The sequence below is a fragment of the Natator depressus genome, chromosome 9 (assembly GCF_965152275.1).
Source record: "Natator depressus isolate rNatDep1 chromosome 9, rNatDep2.hap1, whole genome shotgun sequence".
NCBI lineage: Eukaryota > Metazoa > Chordata > Testudines > Cheloniidae > Natator > Natator depressus.
In genome coordinates, this window is record NC_134242.1 from 44385637 (window position 1) to 44405333 (window position 19697).

A 19697-nucleotide genomic window follows, 5' to 3' on the forward strand; every position below is an offset into this window, starting at 1 on the left:
TATTCTTTGTTGGACCAACTTCTGTTGTTGAGAGAAACAAGCTTTCGAGCTACACAGAGCTCTTCTTCAGGTCTGGGAAAGGTACTCAGAGTGTTACAGCTAAATACAAGGTGGAACAGACTGTTTAGCATAAGTAGTTAACATATATTCTAAGGGACCATTCAAGGTGAAGTGGTTCAGTAGCAACCCTGAAGTCAAAGGACAAAAAAAAAAAAAGGAGGGTTAGTGGGTTACAGATGGTTGCAATAAGCCATATATCCAGTGTCTGTGAGAGCAAGATTTTTAATGTCAAGCAAAGTTATTAATTTAAGCTCCCGGGCTCATCTTTTGAAGGCTTTATGAACTATGAACCAAGAACCACAGAAAACCCCTGTGTGGGGTTTGAAGGACTGTTCACTTGCCAGAGCCCTTGTTGGGGTTGAGGTGATCTCCGGTAAGCTTATTAGCATGTGCGTAGGTCCTGTTATTGTTCTTAATCTATGTTCTCTATCATGCTTTTACCTTCAGAATAAATGTGCTTGCTTAGAAAGAGCTGTGTGGTAATTTAACTGTGCGAAATTGCACTGTTTATAGGTTCTGAGGAGAAAAAGCAAAGCAGGCCTACTTATGCACTTTGACCTGCTGGGGAACTCACAGTATAAGCACGGAACAGAGCAGCCTGGAAAAATCCTGGTCAGAAAGGGGAGAGACGCATGTCTCCACCCAAGATAGGTAATGGCTGGGGAACTGGAAGCCTGACAGTGGGTGCCCTCGGTGGACCATAGAGAGGGAATACAGGTGCAGTTGCCCTCATCTGTGAAAGGCTGTAGTGCTTTAACTAAACCAACGTAGTTAAAATGGCACAATTTGTGTGTTTAGACAAGGCCTAAGTTTTGCAAATTGGGAAATAGCAAATAACTTGAACAGTGCAGATGGATTCAGCACTATCAGACTCAGGTCTTAGCCCAAGTCATGTAACTCAAGTTTTAAACAGGAGTCCTACAATTGCCCAGTGCATCACTGCTGGATTTTTAAAACCTTGTGTGCCTTGACATACAGGTCTGCAGATATCTTAGCTGGCACCTGAGCCTCTTTGACCATCAGTGGATTTCCTTAAGCTTAGATGTTATTGCAGTATGTTGCTTGACAGACCAAGGACACAGAGGCACTGAAGACTGTTCCTGTAGAAGATAATGAATTTTGGAGGCTGCCTTGCCATTGTGTCTGACATGGTGTCCCAAAATACCATACGTACCGCTTGTGATTGAATGCTCAATATTTTGTGATGCCGACCTGAATGATTCTCCCCATTTCCTGCAATCCTGGCCTCAATGTTCTAGTTATTGATTCATTTGTGTTACTCTCCGGTAAATTTATATTATGCAGAAGCACTTCCTATGTCTCTGCCTTGTTCAGAACAACCAGTATTAAAGATTCTTCCCCTTCTGGCTCCTATTTTACAATCTGTATTGAATTGCACACACCATTAATTACTTTATTTATTGGTAATCTTACCTGAATCTCCAGTAGAAAGCCAAGGTGAACTGTGCTTTTGCATCGTTCTTGCATTTTCAAGTCAGGAGCTAATCAATAGGGTTGAATTCAGGAGGCCCATGCAAAGTAAAGTGTATGTTGAGCAATACTATAATTCAAGTACTGGAGACAGTGCAGTATATTTATATGCTGTTGCCATGTAACAAGATGCTGCTACATAGAATACAAAGAGCTATCCATTATTATTCTTTGTAGTACAATAGTGCTTAGAGATTGAAGCCCTATCGGAGATTGAAGCCCTATTGTTCTAGGCACTGGACAAACACAAGATAGTCCCCTGCCCCAGGAACAGCTAATTTGAGTGAACGAGACAAATAAGCACTCTCTTTTCACAACTGTTCAACCAGTTTCTCAACTATGATGCAATAAATGCATCACAGTTCCAGTGTATTTTGGTTCACTGCCTAAAAATTAACACTGGTAGCACTACACTAGTTTGAATTCAAGGCTTCTGTGACTCAAGAACCCCTCAGTGCCAACTGGCAAGGGGGTTGCAAGAATGTCCTGATTCTGGTATGTAGATTCTAGTTCACCAAAGAATGTTGTGTGAGGTCTTAAAATGAAAGCCAGGATCATGCTGGTTGTTAATATCGTTGTGAAATTATGCATATAGATACTATGTAGCAGTTATGTATGTATATTGAAAATATGTTCTTAGGTTGTGTGTCACAGCAGAGGTGGAGAAACAGATTTTCTGTCAGACAAAAGAGGGTTATTCATGTTTGCATTAAGCACTATTAAGCAACACAAGGGAGGCACATTTACATATAATGTCAGCAGAAGGATGTGAAATCAACAGGGAAGGAGGAGGATACAGGAAAAACAAGTGACGGGAAGGGGGGGAAGTGTCTGACACTCTGCCCCATATTCATCATAGTGGTATGATTATGACAGGGCCGCCTGGAGGATTCAGGGAACCTGGGGGTAATTCTGGTGGCGGGGGTCCTTCCACTCCGGGTCTTCGGGGCACTTCGCTGAAGACATGGAGCAGAAGGACCCCCCGCCGCCGAATTGCCGCCAAAGACCCGGAGCAGAAGAAGTGGTGGCTGGCCATTCACTCCGGGTGTGTTCGGCGGCACTGAAGGACCCCCCGCCGCCAAAGTACCGCCGAAAACTCTCATGGGGGCCCCTGAAAACTCTCGTGGGTGCCCCTGCGGGGCCCGGGGCAAATTGCCCCACTTGCCCCCCCGGGCGGCCCTGCATTATGACATAATTATGATGCATTTTGTGCAAAGTGTGTCATGTAAGGCAGTGGCTCTCAACCTTTTCAGTCTACTGTACCCCTTTCAGGAGTCTGATTTGTCTTGCGTACCCCCAAGTTTTACCTCATTTAAAAACTACTTGCTTACAAAAATCAGACATAAAATACAGAAGTGTCACAGCACACTAGTACTGAAAAATTGCTTACTTTACCATATAATAAAATTAATCAATTGGAATATAAATATTGTACTTATATTTCAGTGTATACTATATGCAGCACTGTAAAGAAGTCATTGTATGCCATTTTAATTTGTACCAACTTCGCAAGGGCTTTTTATGTAGCCTGTTGTAAAACTAGGTAAATATCTAGATGAGTTGATGTACCCCTGGAAGACCTCTGAGTACCTCTGGTTGGGAACCACTGATGTAAGGTGTCTATGGAAAAGTTATAATTTGCTGAATATGATTATCCTAGTTGTATGTAGGTATCATTTTTGTATCTGGAGTTATGAATATTGACTATGTATTTGTATTTCAAACCCGCTGTCATGTTGGATTATAACAGGGCCTGAAGGGGCTGACTGTGTGTCACCAGCAGAGCAGAGGGAGAGCCCAACCCAGCTGTATAGTTAGGGGGCACAGTGGTTCCAACTGCTTCCAGGATTCACCCCGGGGGTATAGCCCATCACACGTTGTTTTTTTTTAACTATCTGAATACGATGAATTTTGGGGATATAAGTAGATGGCAACAAAGATACCCATTATCCTGCACCTAGGAAGTAAGTGGACAGTGTGTTAATGTTCATGAAAATGTGATCTCAATGCTGCAGAGGATACCTGGGGTGAGATAAAACTTCTTTAGACAGGAGGTTAGCCTGTTAAGTTTAGTCTCTAGAAAGCATAGTACAATTTTGTTTTTATATGTAACCTGTTTTCCTCACTCGTTATCCCTTGAATCTTTGATAAACTTATGGTTGTTTTCACTATAAATATATCTCAGTGCTGGGGTATTAAGCCAGGTGGTGATCCTGAGTTGAATCCTACAAGCTGGTGTGTACACAGTTCCCCTGGGGACAGCAGACCTGGTATTTCCGTGAGTGTTCAGTGGAGAAGGTGCTGGACACTACAGGGGAATGCTTCAAAGGGGCTTGGGAACTGGGATGCACCAATTGTTAACCTGTAAGGCACAGTAAGGGCTGGCAGAAAGCAAAGGAGAATGCATGAGTGGCTAATAAGCTGGTGGCGTCAGGGACCTGACACCCAGTTAAGCACAAGCAAGTCTCCCTCAAGGTGGAGGCAGGGGGCTAACAAAGTGACTCATGGTCCTGGGTACCCTGAGAATTACCATGACAGCTTCTGATTCAAAACATCCACACTGCCATATATCAAAACGTATTCTACATGCAGAACGAAGGAACAAACTGGACTAACATCATAATCCAGTGGTGTGAATCAGGGAAGTCACATGTTCAGTGGTTACGTGCTTAGATTGCAAGCTTTTGGGGGCGGGGCCCTTCTCTTTTATGTGTTTGTACAGTGCCTAGCGCAATGGTGCCATGGTCTCTAGGTGCTACCGCAGTACGAGTAACAATGTTATAAGGGCCTGAGAGGCTAGTTAGTTTTGGGGGGACATTGTGAGATGACTATTATATAGGAGTGTTTGGGTGTTGGAGGGATGATTGCCTCTTTGGGCGAGGTGTATGTCAAGGGTGGTTATAATGCCACCTTGCAGGAAACCTACCAATGCTGACTCCCCCAGCCCCCATACACTAAAGTTTACAGAGCTTCCAATAGGTTAGTGGGGGAACACCCTAATTTAGGGGTAAATCTTCCTCTGACTGGCTACCTTTCCCCTGAGGAAGGGAAGTTAATCAGAACAATGTCAGGGCTGCCAGAGTCTCCTTGGTTCCAAGAGTCTGGGGAAAGGGAAGCTGGCTGTAGGATTGAATGGAACATTAAACACAAAGCAATGCCTTGAGCTTTTATGCTTAGTCTGGGCCCAGTCCGTTGAGGTACTGGTTAAAACATGCTCAGAACTCTCCATTACAATTGAAATCAAGAGGCAGAGTCTTTCTATGGTGACCAGTCCCACTGAAGTTGGAGTTGCAGAATCTGGTCCAACTGAAGACTCTCAGCCCCTTGCAAGGTTGAGAGAGGAAAATGGAGGACTCAAACAGCAATTAAATGCCAGTTCCATTAGAATGCTGAGACAAAGAATTAACCTGAACAGAAGTACACTTCTGCTAGGTTCCAAATTTGTTTTCAACGGTATGAGATTTCCCCTGGAAGAACTTTGGGACCTGCTCTCTAGGTTTAACTCAGTGCTCACTGAGGCAAAGTTCCTGGTAGCTTGAGAGAGGATTTTGCCTGCGAAAAGGTTGAGGGCAGCAGGGCTATATGCTCTTTGGTGGCTGGACTGTCTCTTGGTAAGTTTAATAGGGTCCCAATCTCAGTGGAGGTCTCTAGGTGTTGCTGTACTACCAAGAACAATAAGAAATGGAGTATTGCCACTGATCGCCACCTTTTAGCTAGCTCTGTCTCCTGTTGCACCCAGAGGTACTGAAAGCTGTTCAGTGTCTCATTTGTCATTCTGTGGTGAGAAGACCTTAAATCTACAGTGGCCCACAAGTTGTTCCTGCAGCTGTACAAAGTCCAGAAACCAGGTACAATTGCTGCTAAAAATAAAGCAGCAAAGAAAGAGGTGTGAAAAGTGGGTCCAGGTTGCAATGATTTTAAAGGTCAAGGCACTTGGAACAAAGAAAGAGAAAAGGTGGGGAGGACTGGCTTGAAGATGTTTTCATAAGGCTCCAAAATGAAATGGGAGACAGCATAAGGAAGAGAGGATGATTCAGAGAGGAGCCTCTGAATAATTTTTAAATTCCAAATGCCACGGGGCCATAATAGAACATGTTATTGTGAGTCAGAAAGTGAAGGTAGGTCTTGTGGAAGATTGACTCTGCAGGTGCAAGATTCAAGGTTAAACGGGATATCTGGGTAGCAGAACGAACAAGAATATTTTGAAGTCTTTCAAAAAGATTTATATAAAGGAAGAAACAATGGGGTCAGAGAAATAATCATAACTTGAGGGGAAAAAAGGAACACATTTGGTTCCAAACAGTTTACCCTCCTACTGCAGCGTCACTGCTAGGAGCTGCAGCCATGTAAACAACTTCATTTCCTGCCCCACACAATGAAAAGCAAACCTGGTTTCCTCTCCTATCTTTGTGCTTCCTTCAGTGTGAAATGACCTACATGATTCAACCAGCAATGCTTTTTTATGAGTCAGGCTTCAGATACTTCTGGAGGTATACAAAAGCAGATTTATGTGGTCATATTTTTTACACAAGTAATTACAGTGCCTTATGAGAAATCATTCTGGATTTTTTCCCGCTTTGATTTAATAATCTTTCCTTCCCTCCTGCCTCCTATAATGAGGTATTTATGCAACAGCCAGGAATGACTTGGGTAAATAATGCCAACTTTTAAAATATTAGCTCTCTTTTCTAAAGCAGCTTAATTTGTATAAAGAAAGTATTTATGTTTTTAGGTTTCTAATGGCACTGCAAAAATCAATCAATCCCATGTTAGTGCTAATAGGAAGCACCTGTATAAATCCTACATACACAAGAACTGTGGGACTAGAACCTGGGATTATGGGCTGATGATGCTTGTGCCTTGTGACTGGAAGCTTCAGTTAGGTTTCTGCTGGGGGAGCCTGTGAAGGTACGCACTGCAGGAAGTACTGCCCCGTGGCATCTGAGTGACAGCCCCCACAGCCCACTGACTGGCTTATGCTGGCATATAAACCAGAAAGTCATCACCGGGAGTGGTCTGAGCCACAGTGCGGCTTGCTTCCTTGCATCTGCTCCAGACCTTGTTTCACTATAGACCCTAGAATCTGGCTTCTGACCCTGGTTTGTCCCCAACTTTGCTGTTTGCTTGGTGTCTATAACCTGGTGCCTGACTGACTTCCTGGTATCCTGACCTGACTTGGCTCCAACTCTGCTGTTTGCAACTTGATGCCTGAACCTGAGTTCCTGGTATCCTGAGCAGGCCCAACTCTGACTCTGCTATTTGCTTGCCACCTACAAAGCTGGTGCATGACCCTGATTTCCTGGTATCCTGACCCTGCTACTCATCTCCAGACTGCAACTTAGTAGCTAACTGGTGCACACAGGCTGCCCATGGCCTGGCCCTAACAATATGCTTTGTAGAGATGACAACATCAATTTGTCCATAGTGGAAGATTATCACCCATTTTATGTGGTTGAATGCTTTGCCAAGATCACACAGTGAGTCAGTGACAGCGATGGGATCAGGAGGTTCCTGTCTACTGCTCTAATCACTAGTTGATAATGCTCTTCCTTCCAGCGAGAGCTCGAGCTAAGCTGGTGTATGCATACAGCTATGCCATTACAGTGCTTTTCCTCACAGGCCCTTTCATTATGCAGATGGCCAGCACCTGAGCTATTCCAGCTCAGCCCTGCCTCACATGCAGTGGGGGTAATCTCCAGCATCCACTGGAAGGGAAGCATGGGATTGTTACAGGAAGGCTCCAGACAGAAGAAGGATCCTGTGCAGCCTAGCATTGGCCTGTTTTGTCTCTCTTGTAATGCAAGACAGGATGTGCTGCAAGGGTTGGGGTTGTCAGGGATAAGATTTCCCAGCAGGATGAAGGCTTGGCGAGTGGGATGGGTGACTGGAAGATGGATGAAATAGCCTGGGTGAGAAAGGATAGGATTAATGTGTAGAAGGAAAGGTTGAGTAGTAGTGGTGGTTTAGTGGCCAGGTCACCTGACTGAGGCTTCTGACTCAGATTTCCTGGCTGACCTTGGGCAACTCACTTAATCTACCCTGTGTCTCCATGCCCCATGTGTAAAATAAGGATACCACTTCCCTCCCTTGCAGGGGTGTTGAGAGGATAAAATCCATTGATGACTGTGAGATGCTCAGCTACTGCAGTAGATCGGGTCCCGGGAGCAGACAAAAATGGGGAGAGGAGAGAGAAAGTGAGCGGAAGAAATGGAGGGAAAGAAAATACTGGAGAATGGGAGAGAAGAATCCAAAGCAGCACAGGGTCTGTAGGACAGAAAGTGCCGCCACCAGAAGAGGCAATGCAGTGGCTCGGAGTTGTCCTGGGGAGGCTGACCTAAGGGCAGGAAAAGAGAGACTGATCAAAGAGTCAAATGATATGAGGTTTCCCTTTTCAAAGGGGAGGGAAGGCTGGTTAGGAGGTTCCATTCCCAGACCTGGTTTTTCACTCTCTAAGATAACGGGGTCATAAGGCAGCACCGCAGTGAGTGCCCAGGGGTAAGGGAAGAACTACTCCACGGTGACACCTCCATCCAGTGAAGGAGTGATGCTGGACTTCAGACAGCATCTTGCTGATCCTCTTCAATGGATTGTAGTGTGGAGAGGGGGTTTCTATATGCAGACCCATGAAGGTTAACAGGATGCAGAAGGCCCCTTGTGTGAGCAAAGCTGGCTCCCTTGGAGCTGTGGGCATGGTGATTAGGGAATGGGGAAGTACCACCTCACAGCTGCTGATGGAGTACCATCAATGCGCAGCCCCAGTCTTATATCCAATATCCAGGCACTACAAGACTGGGAGGGAACAATCCCATTGCTCTGAGACACCGTTGCAGTAATATAGTAATGTCTCTTTAAGGCTCAGCGGCAACAAGGGGGAAACAAAACCAGGGGATGCATCAGTGAAAGCACAGGAAAGATTCCGACTGTGCAGACTCTTCTTGTCAAGCCCTTTCACATGATGGATTGTCATCAGATCAGTTCAGTGTGCTCTGCCTCCCTTCACAACACGAGTGAGATGCAGGCGGAGCGCCGTCAAGTTACGGATGGCGTTTCACTGCTACAGCCAACATGCTGATTTCTAGCTCACAGCACTGTGCCTGAGGACTTCCATGCTCCCTGGACAACAATCTGAAACCCCGCTGATGCTCCAAACGATCTACACCCATGGGCTGACAATGACCTGGCCTCATGCTGCTGAAGCAGGTGCTAGGTACGGCAGCACATATGGTGTGAAAGATTAATGGACAGAGTGTGCTGAGAATCACAACCTACATTAACATCAAGAAAGACTCCACACTGTGGGAACCTTTAGAATATCTAGTATTGCCCACAAACATACAGTAACTGCTGTTTCTTCCCAATGTTTTCCTGGCGAGTTTTCCACTGCTTGTGTATTTAGAAATGGGATTTTTTCCAATCACAAAACCCGTCGTCCCATTGGCCTCTGAATGTAGCATCTGTGCCACTGCCCCATAGGTACTGTCAACCAGGAGATTTTGATTTCATTGCAGGAGCAGCAGAAGTGGATGCTAGGTTTGTGAGGGAAGAAACTTATTCAAATGCAAATGTTCCCATAGTAGCCAAAGAAATACAGAAGATTTCTTGGCAAAATAGTCCACCCAGGTGTAACTACTTGAACGATCTGCTCTCCCACAAACCAGCTCCTGCCTACACCAGCGCAACTTATGTCAGTCATTTACTGCATTTCTTGTCTGTTGGTGAAATTGTAGCTGGTGACAGATGGAGACTGAGCCCAAGTACAGTGTTGCTGAAAGCAGCTCACAAACATGGACATGTGCTAAATGGATTTGTTTTTATTTTTACTTTACTTGGTGATTTATTCTGATTAAAAAAAGGCACCATTGGCTTGTTTGGATCCGGATACACAAACACCTCCTCTCTCTTCGCTTCCCACTTCCTTTGCTACTTATTGTTTGTATCACATTTATACCTAGTGGCCCACAACAAGTGGGACCCTGATGTGCCAGGTGCTTCAGACAACATACAGTTTGTAATCTAAATAGCCTGTATCAGGGACAAGACGGACAGGAAGTATCATCTCCATTTTGCAGCTAGGGAACTGAGGCACAGAGGAGATTAAGCGATTTGTCTATGGTCACAGAGAAAGTCTGTGACAGAGCTGGGAACTGAACTCACCTCTGAGTCCCAAGCCAGGGCCTTAATCACAAAACCATCTTATTTCCATTTCAGTCTCTTTACAACTTGATACTTGTAATAAGGGTGTGACATGCATAGAAAGACTTGTTAGAAATAATCTGTTTCCTGGCCCCCGTCACACGATCTGACTCAGAATTGTAAAGGCAATGCCATAAGAGTTGTCAGTACCCACTAACACCAGGGGCTAATTTTACAATTTTTCGTATCTGCTTCTCCAAACATTCTCGCTGATTTCAAAATTCATGTACTAGAGTAGCCTTCTCCATCAACAATCCAGCAGTCCCTTACTCTGATGAGAAAGTGCTAGAGCTAATGTTCCCTGTGCCAATCCAACAGAAATGAGAACAATTGCAAACATTCTCGCAAATAAAGAGAATTTAAAACTCTTTTATTCGTCTCAATTTCCATGATCTGTAAAACACTGAGGGGAGAGGGGGACAGTCCTTACTGGTCAATTCAATACGGTTTCAGAGGTGCCCACTCTTCTGCAGGTTCTATCCCTCTTTTGTGGCTCCTGTCTCTGAGCACTGCCACTGGGGCTCTTTGCATTCAGATTGAACTGCTCATACTAATGCCACCTGCTCCTCAATTTCTCCTCTCTTGAAATGCTTAGTTCCACTGGGAAATGTCAGCTCTTCACCACAACATTCAAATCACCACCATTCATTAGTGCTGGCCATGGCACTGGAACAATGTCTGCGGAATTATCTGCCCTGTCCCTAAAGATATAGCTCAGCCTTTCCCATCTAGGTCTGTTTATCTGCTGCCAGCGATCATGCTGACAGCTTTGGTGTAACAGTCACAATTATGCAAAAAGAAAAGGAGGACTTGTGGCACCTTAGAGGCTAACCAATTTATTTGAGCATAAGCTTTCGTGAGCTACAGTCAAGCCTGTCATTGTATCAAGCAACTGGAGATTCAAAACAAGGGGTAGCTTCTGTACTTCCATTGTGTGACCCCAGTACAGAGCATCAGCTAGCTCAAGCTGTGCACACCATCTGGACATTTTGTAAGTCACATACTATTCACGTTAGCTGATCTAGCAGTAGCATATTGTGAGGTCAGGGCTCAACTCTCAGAATGGGTCCTTCACCCTCATGGTACTGGGAACTAGAAGCATAGCAAATGCAGTGCTGAGCCCCTGCGGAGAAGGAGACTTGACAACATGAGCGTAAAGAACAGAGGGTACTGGAGGGTCTTCTGAGAGGGCTGCCGCTGCCACTCCCACACCAAGCTGTCAACTGGCAAGATTCCCAGGTCAGCCAGCTCACTGAACCTCAAGTTCTTTCCCTTACTGCAATACATATAGTGGTCCTAGGGGTAATCAGTCTCTGATCATCCTCAGTTGAGGGGGCGGGGAGAGATATACCATGATCATTAAGCCAATCTTTTCTTCCTGCATGCGTGTCAACTGCAAGGGACTTGAGCCACCAGTTAACACTCTCTCTGTGTGCCAGATCCAGAATAGAGAAGGACTCTACGCTGGCACACAATGCTATAGATTTTTTTAAAAAAACATTTTGTGGGGTCCTTTCCCTATCACAGTGAAACCCTTGAGGGCTTTCCTTGTGTTCTGCTTTTTTAGCACTTCAGGTGTTAAATTAATATAATAGTTTTGCCAGAACAGCTTCTTTGATAATGCCTGCATGTTCAAGGCCTATTTCCTAGCAGCACAAACAGCAAACACAGCTCTGGACTATTAACCAATTCATTACATTTGCTCTCAGAGAATATGTTAACCTAGCAATAAGCAACCTGATCATTCTAGTTTAGACTTAAAAAAACCTGTAAAAACACTTCTGCAACAGATCAGAAGCCATCTTGTTGGCTAGCAAGAAGAGCCAACATAGCTTCTGAACTTATTGTACTTTATTTAGTATATGTTCCAGAATAGCTTTTATTACGTGTACAGTTTTATCAAAAAAAGAAAAGGAGTACTTGTGGCACCTTAGAGACTAACCAATTTATTTGAGCATAAGCTTTCGTGAGCTACAAGATCATTTGTAAGTCACATATATCTATAAGCCTCCCAACAGCTTCCAGTACAATAATTAACAGCAAAACAGAACTTTTAAGTGCGCATTTTCAGAGTACAGATAAAAGCTAAGCCACTAAGTGATATTCAAATCCACAACATGATTGTTATAAAGGTGACACTGAAAACAATCTTTAATTTTGAGCGCCCTCTGGTGGAAAATGTATTCATTGCAACAACCAGTCCAAATTACACCCGGCATTTCACAGGGTAGTCTGAACAAGGGTGTTTTTGTCTGTTGACATCTCACTGATGTGTTTTTTGATTCTCCCCCTCACCCCCATACACAAGGTGTCCTCTCCTCACATTAGCTTAGCATCTATGGGATCTATGAAAGGGGAACAGAGACTCTCACTGCAAGCCACTTTGCGGTGGTCCATAGCCCTGAATGGCTTCTTGTTACTCATTTGCTTTGACTAATGACTTAGAGGAGCTTTGCTCAGAAAGCCATACAGATTCAGTTTGTGCTCTCACTCATGCAGGTTCTTTGAAGACAAGTTTCACAGTTAGCTAAGATTTTTCTGAAACTAAATGACCTCTGCAAGCCAAAAAAACCCTGGAAAGATACATGTATTATAAGGTGGCTTCTTAGGCAGCCTATAGTGGAGACATAGTAATGTACAAGTAGGAATGTGACAATCCGCATTATTGGTATTTGACTGAACACCTAATAGTAGATATTGGTATTTGTCAAACACTGAATATTAAACACAAATAAAATATGATGCTGAGACCCGGCATGTCAGTGAGATTTTTTAGACAGGCAATAAGTCCATAAAATATTGGACTCCCCAAAGCATTTCAGGAGAATCAGAGAGACCTCTGCACCTACCACAGTAGCGGAAACCAGGAAATTGGGATTACTCTACTACAGCTGTGTCACCAACAACCTCACAGTCACAACCCTGCAAAGTGCATCGGATTCCCACACGGATGGTAACATTTTCTGTCCTTCATTTTGGTTTTAAATTTTGTTTACTTTTTGACATTACTGCAACAACATTTACAAATAAAATATTTATTCCAAAGTTCTCCTTACTGATCCCCCCTGCCCCGAAGTACATCAGAAAAGAAACTTGAAAGGGAAGAGTAAATTCACTTGGTAAAGTGTAACTACACTAGAGAGCAGCAAATAGTTCCATTCACCATCTGGGGGAGGAGGATGGAGTTATTGTGCGTTTTAAAGTTTACTGTGGAGCAAAAGAGGTGTAAAAGAAATAAAATAAGTATGCAAATAGTTGTACCAGACAAGCATGGCTTAGGAATGATCTCTAACCTGTTAGCATATCTGCCTAAACAGATTATTCAGCGTATGGGGTCCACTCTTAGTACAGTGACACTGAGCACCAAAAGTACAAAAAAATAAAAAGTAAATGTAAAAGCAATAAAACCCTCACCTCGCCAGTTCTCCTTTCTAGAAATTTAACAATTACACTATGAACCAATGTTATCATTCCTCATGTATCCTCTTCGTTCTTCTGCTCCCAAACTGCCTTTTCTTCCCATGATCAGTTTTCTTTTTAATTCTACCTAGAGGACAGGTAGCAGGTTTTATCTCCAAACAAGAGAAGTTAGCTATTTAGGCATCACCCATGAAGCCCAATTCTCTTTCTTTGTACAGATGTCCTATGTAGGACTTGGGCAAGAGATTCCTATCCCACAAACCACTGCCAGCACAGAAAACAGCTGCAGAGCGGCACCACAGACACTACTGCAACCCTCATACTGTAGTAGCAACCGGTGCTTAATTTGTAATTGTCATAAAAATAAAGGGAAGGGTAAACCCCTTTGAAATCCCTCCTGGCCAGGGGAAAGCTCCTCTCACCTGTAAAGGGTTAAGAAGCTAAAGGTAACCTCGCTGGCACCTGACCCAAATGACCAATGAGGAGACAAGATACTTTCAAAAGCTGGGAGGAGGGAGAGAAACAAAGGGTCTGTGTGTCTGTCTATATTCTGTCTTTGCCGGGGATAGACCAGGAATGGAGTCTTAGAACTTTTAGTAAGTAATCTAGCTAGGTACGTGTTAGATTATGATTTCTTTAAATGGTTGAGAAAAGAATTGTGCTGAATAGAATAACTATTTCTGTCTGTGTATCTTTTTTGTAACTTAAGGTTTTGCCTAGAGGGGTTCTCTGTGTTTTGAATCTAATTACCCTGTAAGGTATCTACCATCCTGATTTTACAGGGGGGATTTCTTATTTCTAATTACTTCTATTTTTATTAGAAGTCTTCTTGTAAGAAAACTGAATGCTTTTTCATTGTTCTCAGATCCAAGGGTTTGGGTCTGTGGTCACCTATGCAAATTGGTGAGGCTTTTTATCCAACATTTCCCAGGAAAGGGGGGGTGCAAGTGTTGGGAGGATTGTTCATTGTTCTTAGGATCCAAGGGTCTGGGTCTGTAGTCACCTAGGCAAATTGGTGAGGCTTTTTACCAAACCTTGTCCAGGAAGTGGGGTGCAAGGTTTTGGGAAGTATTTTGGGGGGAAAGACGTGTCCAAACAGCTCTTCCCCAGTAACCAGTATTTGTTTGGTGGTGGTAGTGGCCAATCCAAGGACAAAGGGTGGAATATTTTGTACCTTGGGGAAGTTTTGACCTAAGCTGGTAAAGATAAGCTTAGGAGGTTTTTCATGCAGGTCCCCACATCTGTACCCTAGCGTTCAGAGTGGGGGAGGAACCTTGACAGTAATGAAAGAGGGCAGTGGCTGAAGCTGGGTGGCTGAAGAGCGGAGGCTGCTGGCCAAGCGCCCAGCTCTGAAGGCAGCACCACCGCCAGCAGCAGTGCAGAAGTAAGGGTGGCATGGTGTGTTTTATTGCCACCCATACTTCTGCGCTGCTGCTGGCGGTGGTGCTGCCTTCAGAGTTGGGTGGCCAGAGAGTGGCAGCTACTGGCTGGGAGCCCAGAGCTGCCAGGGCTATGAACTGCCAAGGCTAGAGGGGCTGGGGCTCAGAAGCATGGTCTAGTGGTTACAGCACAGAATTAGGAGTCTGGAAATCTGAGTTCTATTCCTGGCTCTACTACATGGGACTTTGAGCGGGTCACTTTGCCTCTCTGTGTTGGGGATAAGAATGCCCGGGCACAAATTTAACACTGGTAGTAACCATTAACCGCTCAGATACACAGGCATTTGCCTGGCCATGTTCCCTCTCTGCCTACGTCTTGTCCTCAAACCCTGCCTCCATGCCACCAGAGAGAGAAAAATGCCATGGAACGAGTTTCCAAGATGAGCAGCTGGTGCATTGTCCCTGTGAATAATGGGGATTCCCAGGCTTTTTAGATGCTGTCAAGGCTGAATCCCCACTCTGGCACTTCAAGTGCAGAAGGTGGGGGCCCGCAAGGATTAAAAAAAAAATCAATACTGGCCACTCTAGGCTTGTAATAAACTCCCAAGGTTACAGCGTTTCTCTGACCTTGGCTTGGTAAACGCTGCCACCACCCAAATGTAACACCCCTTTTGAAACCCAGGAAGACGCACTTGCGAATTCCTTCCTGCGGGTACCCTCAAGCCCTTTCACCCCCATTCTGGGGAAGAGCTGAGGAAATTAAGAAAGAAAACGAAGGAAATTAGCTGTTGCCACCAGCTAATTAAACAAACTATGCACAAACCTCTTAGGACACCAAAAATCCAATCCTGTTAATAAAAAAAAAACATACATTTTATCAAAAACAAAAAGAAAGAAAATACATCTGGAAATAAGGCTTTTGCTAGATTTTAAAACAGCATATCCAAAAATCAAGCACCCAAAATAGCTTTCTTGGGGGTTCAGCTTAAAGGTTACAAGCAAATAAAAGCATCTGGTGTTAGCACAGAGAAGTTCACAAGCCACTAAGAAATAATAGAAATAACCCTAATCCCATCTTTCTAGACAGTCCCTAATTTACTTACATATCTGAGGATTCAGATAAGTAGGTTTGAGGTATGATTTAATAATCTATAATCATACCTGGCTTAAAGCTGCTTACAGCATTGCTGCTCCGCGTCCCTGCAGCCCAAAGAGAACAAAAAAGGGAAAGTTTCTTTGCCAATTTTAAAAAGTTCTACCTTCCCATGGCTCTTCTGGTCAGGTGCCCACTTCCTTTTCTTTACCTGGGGGACATTTAACCCTTTACAGGTAAGGCAAGCAGAGAACAGCTACCAAGAGAAATTTTACAGCAAACTGGCTGGTTGGGTGCCCATAAAAGGGAGCTAACCCCCACCCCGCCCACTTCATTTATTACAGATGCAGTGGAGTGGCAGAATTTACAAGATTGCTTTTACTGAGCTAGATCATCAGCTGTTAGCTCATTAAATCTGTATAGCTCTACTGACTTCAGTGTGGCTACGCCTATTCACACTCACTGAGAATCTGGGCTGCTGTCTTCTACATGGAGTTCTGTTTCACCGTTTGGAACAATGACTGGCGAATGCACACACTGCTGAGCATTATTGACTTCTAAAATTATGTTTTTGGCATCATACTGATATTCAATTCTCTTATAGACTGAAATAACTTACCCCCCCTCCCCCAATACCCAGTCATCAAAGTTTATGAGGAACTCAAGCTCTTTACTAAGTAGAAAATAAAATATACTTTTGAAAGTTACATTAAACACTGTTATAGCAGCAGCTTATATATCAGCACTCATCAACAGAATAGCAGAGTATCCAAGAACTCAATATACATTTAGACTATGTCAAAAGATCACAACATCTACTGATACTGGAAGGGAGGGTGAAGTTATTTAGGATTTCTATTCTTGTAGCACCTAGGAGCCCTCATCATGGACCATGGCCCTATTGTGCTAGGTACTGTACAAACACCAGTTTGCTTGGAAATTCCTTCTGAAAAGGTGTGGGGCTACTAGGAGGCTGGACAGCCACACTGTTTTAGAGCCAGATGTGCAGTAACATGTCAAAGGAAGAACACTGAACCGCAACCCTGTAGCAGCAGCAACTGTCTTCTCCCTATCTCCTCACCCCACATAAGTCCCAGGGCAGTGGCGCGGGGAAGGGGGTGCAAGAGAGTCCATAAGGAGATGTAATTTCTATTATGCTTTGGCAATGTTTCTAAGCCTGGGGTGGCTATGTTGGGGCAGATTTATGCTAGCCTGGGGAGGTACAGAAGAGAGAAAAGAAGTGGGGGCAGAGGAACCTGCCACACTCCATGTACTTCCATGGCTGTGGGTAGTGTGTAGCCTCCCTGGAGGGCCCCTGCAGCAAGACATGGGCAGCAGCTGACATACACAGCACTGCTAGCTCAAGCTTCTCTTCACAGCTCCATGACACTCATCACTTCTGGGTCACTGCACACTGGGTCACTTAGACTGCTACTAAGTCTGGGACCACTAAGCCGACATGGTCCCAGACTTAGTAGCAGTTGTTGAACCAGGTGACCCGCTTCATCAGCCTACGCAGATGTTAAACTTGTATTTCTGTTGGTCTCTAATTGTTTTGCAGATGGAAATTAAAGATCCCCTGGCACTTTTTGTGACGAAACCAGAGGAAAACTCTCTCAGCCCTGGTCTACACTAGGAGTTGAGGTCGAATTTAGCAGCGTTAAATCGATTTAACCCTGCACCCGTCCACACGACGAAGCCCTTTTTTTCCCGACTTAAAGGGCTCTTAAAACTGATTTCCACCCCCAACAAGGGGATTAGCGCTGAAATCGGCCTTGCTGGGTCGAATTTGGGGTATTGTGGAAGCAATTAGACGGTATTGGCCTCCGGGAGCTATCCCAGAGTGCTCCATTGTGACCGCTCTGGACAGGACTCTCAACTCAGAGGCACTGGCCAGGTAGACAGGAAAAGGCCCGCGAACTTTTGAATTTCAATTTCCTGTTTGGCCAGCATGGCAAGCTGCAGGTGACCATGCAGAGCTCATCAGCAGAGGTGACCATGATGGAGTCCCAGAATGGCAAAAGAGCTCCAGCATGGACTGAACAGGAGGTACGGGATCTGATCGCTGTATGGGGAGAGGAATCCGTGCTATCAGAACTCGAAATGCCAAAACATTTGTCAAAATCTCCCAGGGCATGAAGGACAGAGGCCATAACAGGGACCCGAAGCAGTGCCACGTGAAACTTAAGGAGCTGAGGCAAGCCTACCAGAAAACCAGAGAGGCGAATGGCTGCTCTGGGTCTGAGCCCCAAACATGCCGCTTCTATGATGAGCTGCATGCCATTTTAGGGGGTTCAGCCACCACTACCCCAGCCGTGTTGTTTGACTCCTTCAATGGAGATGGAGGCAACACGGAAGCAGGTTTTGGGGACGAGGAAGATGATGATGAGGAGGTTGTAGATAGCTCACAGCAAGGAAGCGGAGAAACCATTTTTCCCGACAGCCAGGAACTGTTTCTCACCCTGGACCTGGAGCCAGTACCCCCCGAATCCACCCAAAGCTGCCTCCCGGACCCACCAGGCGGAGAAGGGACCTCTGGTGAGTGTACCTTTTAAAATACTATACATGGTTTAAAAGCAAGCATGTTTAATGATTAATTTGCCCTGGCATTCGTGGCTCTGCTGGATATATTCCCAAAGCCCTTGCAAAAGGTTTCTGGGGAGGGCAGCCTTATTCCATCCACCATGGTAGGACACTTTACCACTCCAGGCCAGTACGTACTCGGGAATCATTGTAGAACAAAGCATTGCAGTGTATGTTTGCTAGCGTTCAAACAACATCCGTTCTTTATCTCTCTGTGTTATCCTCAGGAGAGTGATATCATTCCGGGTCACCTGAAATAGGGTGCTTTTCTTAAGAGGACACTCAGAGGTGCCCGTTCCTGCTGGGCTGTTTGCCTGTGGCTGAACAGAAAGGTTCTCCGCTGTTAGCCACGGGGAGGGGGGAGGGGGGAGGGGCTAGCCACTCACTGGGGGGAGGCAAAATGCGACCTTGTAACGAAAGCACATGAGCCCTGTAGGTCATGTTAACAGCAAGGTTTACCATGAAAGAGTGTACCCATTGTTCTATAAAATGTGTCTTTTTAAATACCATTGTCTTTTTTTATTCTCCACCAGCTGCATGTGTTTCAAGGATCACAGGATCTTCTCCTTCCCAGAGGCTAGCAAAGATTAGAAGGCGAAAAAAATGCACTCGTGATGAAATGTTCTCTGAGCTCATGCTGTTCTCCCACACTGACAGAGCACAGACGAATGCGTGGAGGCAGACAATGTCAGAGTGAAGGAAAGCACAAAATGACTGGGAGGAGAGGTGGCGGGCTGAAGAGAGGGCTGAAGCTGAAAGGTGGTGGCAGTGTGATGAGAGGAGGCAGGATTCAATGCTGAGGCTGCTGGAGGATCAAACTAATGCGCTCCAGCGTATGGTTGAGTTGCAGGAAAGGCAGCAGGAGCACAGACCACCGCTATAGCCCCTGTGTAACCAACCGCCCTCCTCCCCAAGTTCCATAGCCTCCTCACCCAGACGCCCAAGAACGCGGTGGGGGGGCCTCCAGCCACCCAGCCACTCTATCCCAGAGGATTGCCCAAGCAACAGAAGACTGGCATTCAATAAGTTTTAAAGTTTTAAACTTTTAAAGTGCTGTATGGCCTTGTCCTTCCCTCCTCCACCACCCCTCCTGGTGCTTCTCTCCTCCACCACCCCTCCTGGGCTATGTTGGCAGTTATCCCCCTATTTGTGTGATGAATGAATAAAGAATGCATGAATGTGAAGCAACAATGACTTTATTGCGTCTCCAAGTGATGATCGAAGGGAGGTGGGGAGGGTGGTTAGCTTACAGGGAAGTAGAGTGAACCAAGGGGCGGGGGGGGTTCATTAAGGAGAAACAAACAGAACTTTCACACTGTAGCCTGTCCAGTCATGAAACTGGTTTTCAAAGCTTCTCTGATGCGCACCACGCCCTCCTGTGCTCTTCTAACCGCCCTGGTGTCTGGCTGTGCGTAACCAGCAGCCAGGCGATTTGCCTAACCTCCCACCCCGCCATAAACGTCTCCCCCTTACTCTCA

The 19697-nt window shown here is 45.1% G+C and overlaps 1 protein-coding gene across 1 annotated transcript in view; it reads left to right on the forward strand.

Moving 5' to 3' along the window:
• Window positions 1-19384, forward strand: part of LOC141993460 (zinc finger and SCAN domain-containing protein 29-like) — a 28167-nt gene extending 8783 nt beyond the window's left edge. Inside the window, exons 2-3 of the mRNA XM_074963002.1 lie at window positions 17198-18174; window positions 18753-19384. Coding sequence (XP_074819103.1) covers window positions 17706-18174; window positions 18753-18916 — 633 coding nt within the window. The 5' untranslated portion in view covers window positions 17198-17705 and the 3' untranslated portion in view covers window positions 18917-19384. The remainder of the gene's footprint in view (window positions 1-17197; window positions 18175-18752) is intronic.
• Window positions 19385-19697: the final 313 nt, after the last annotated feature.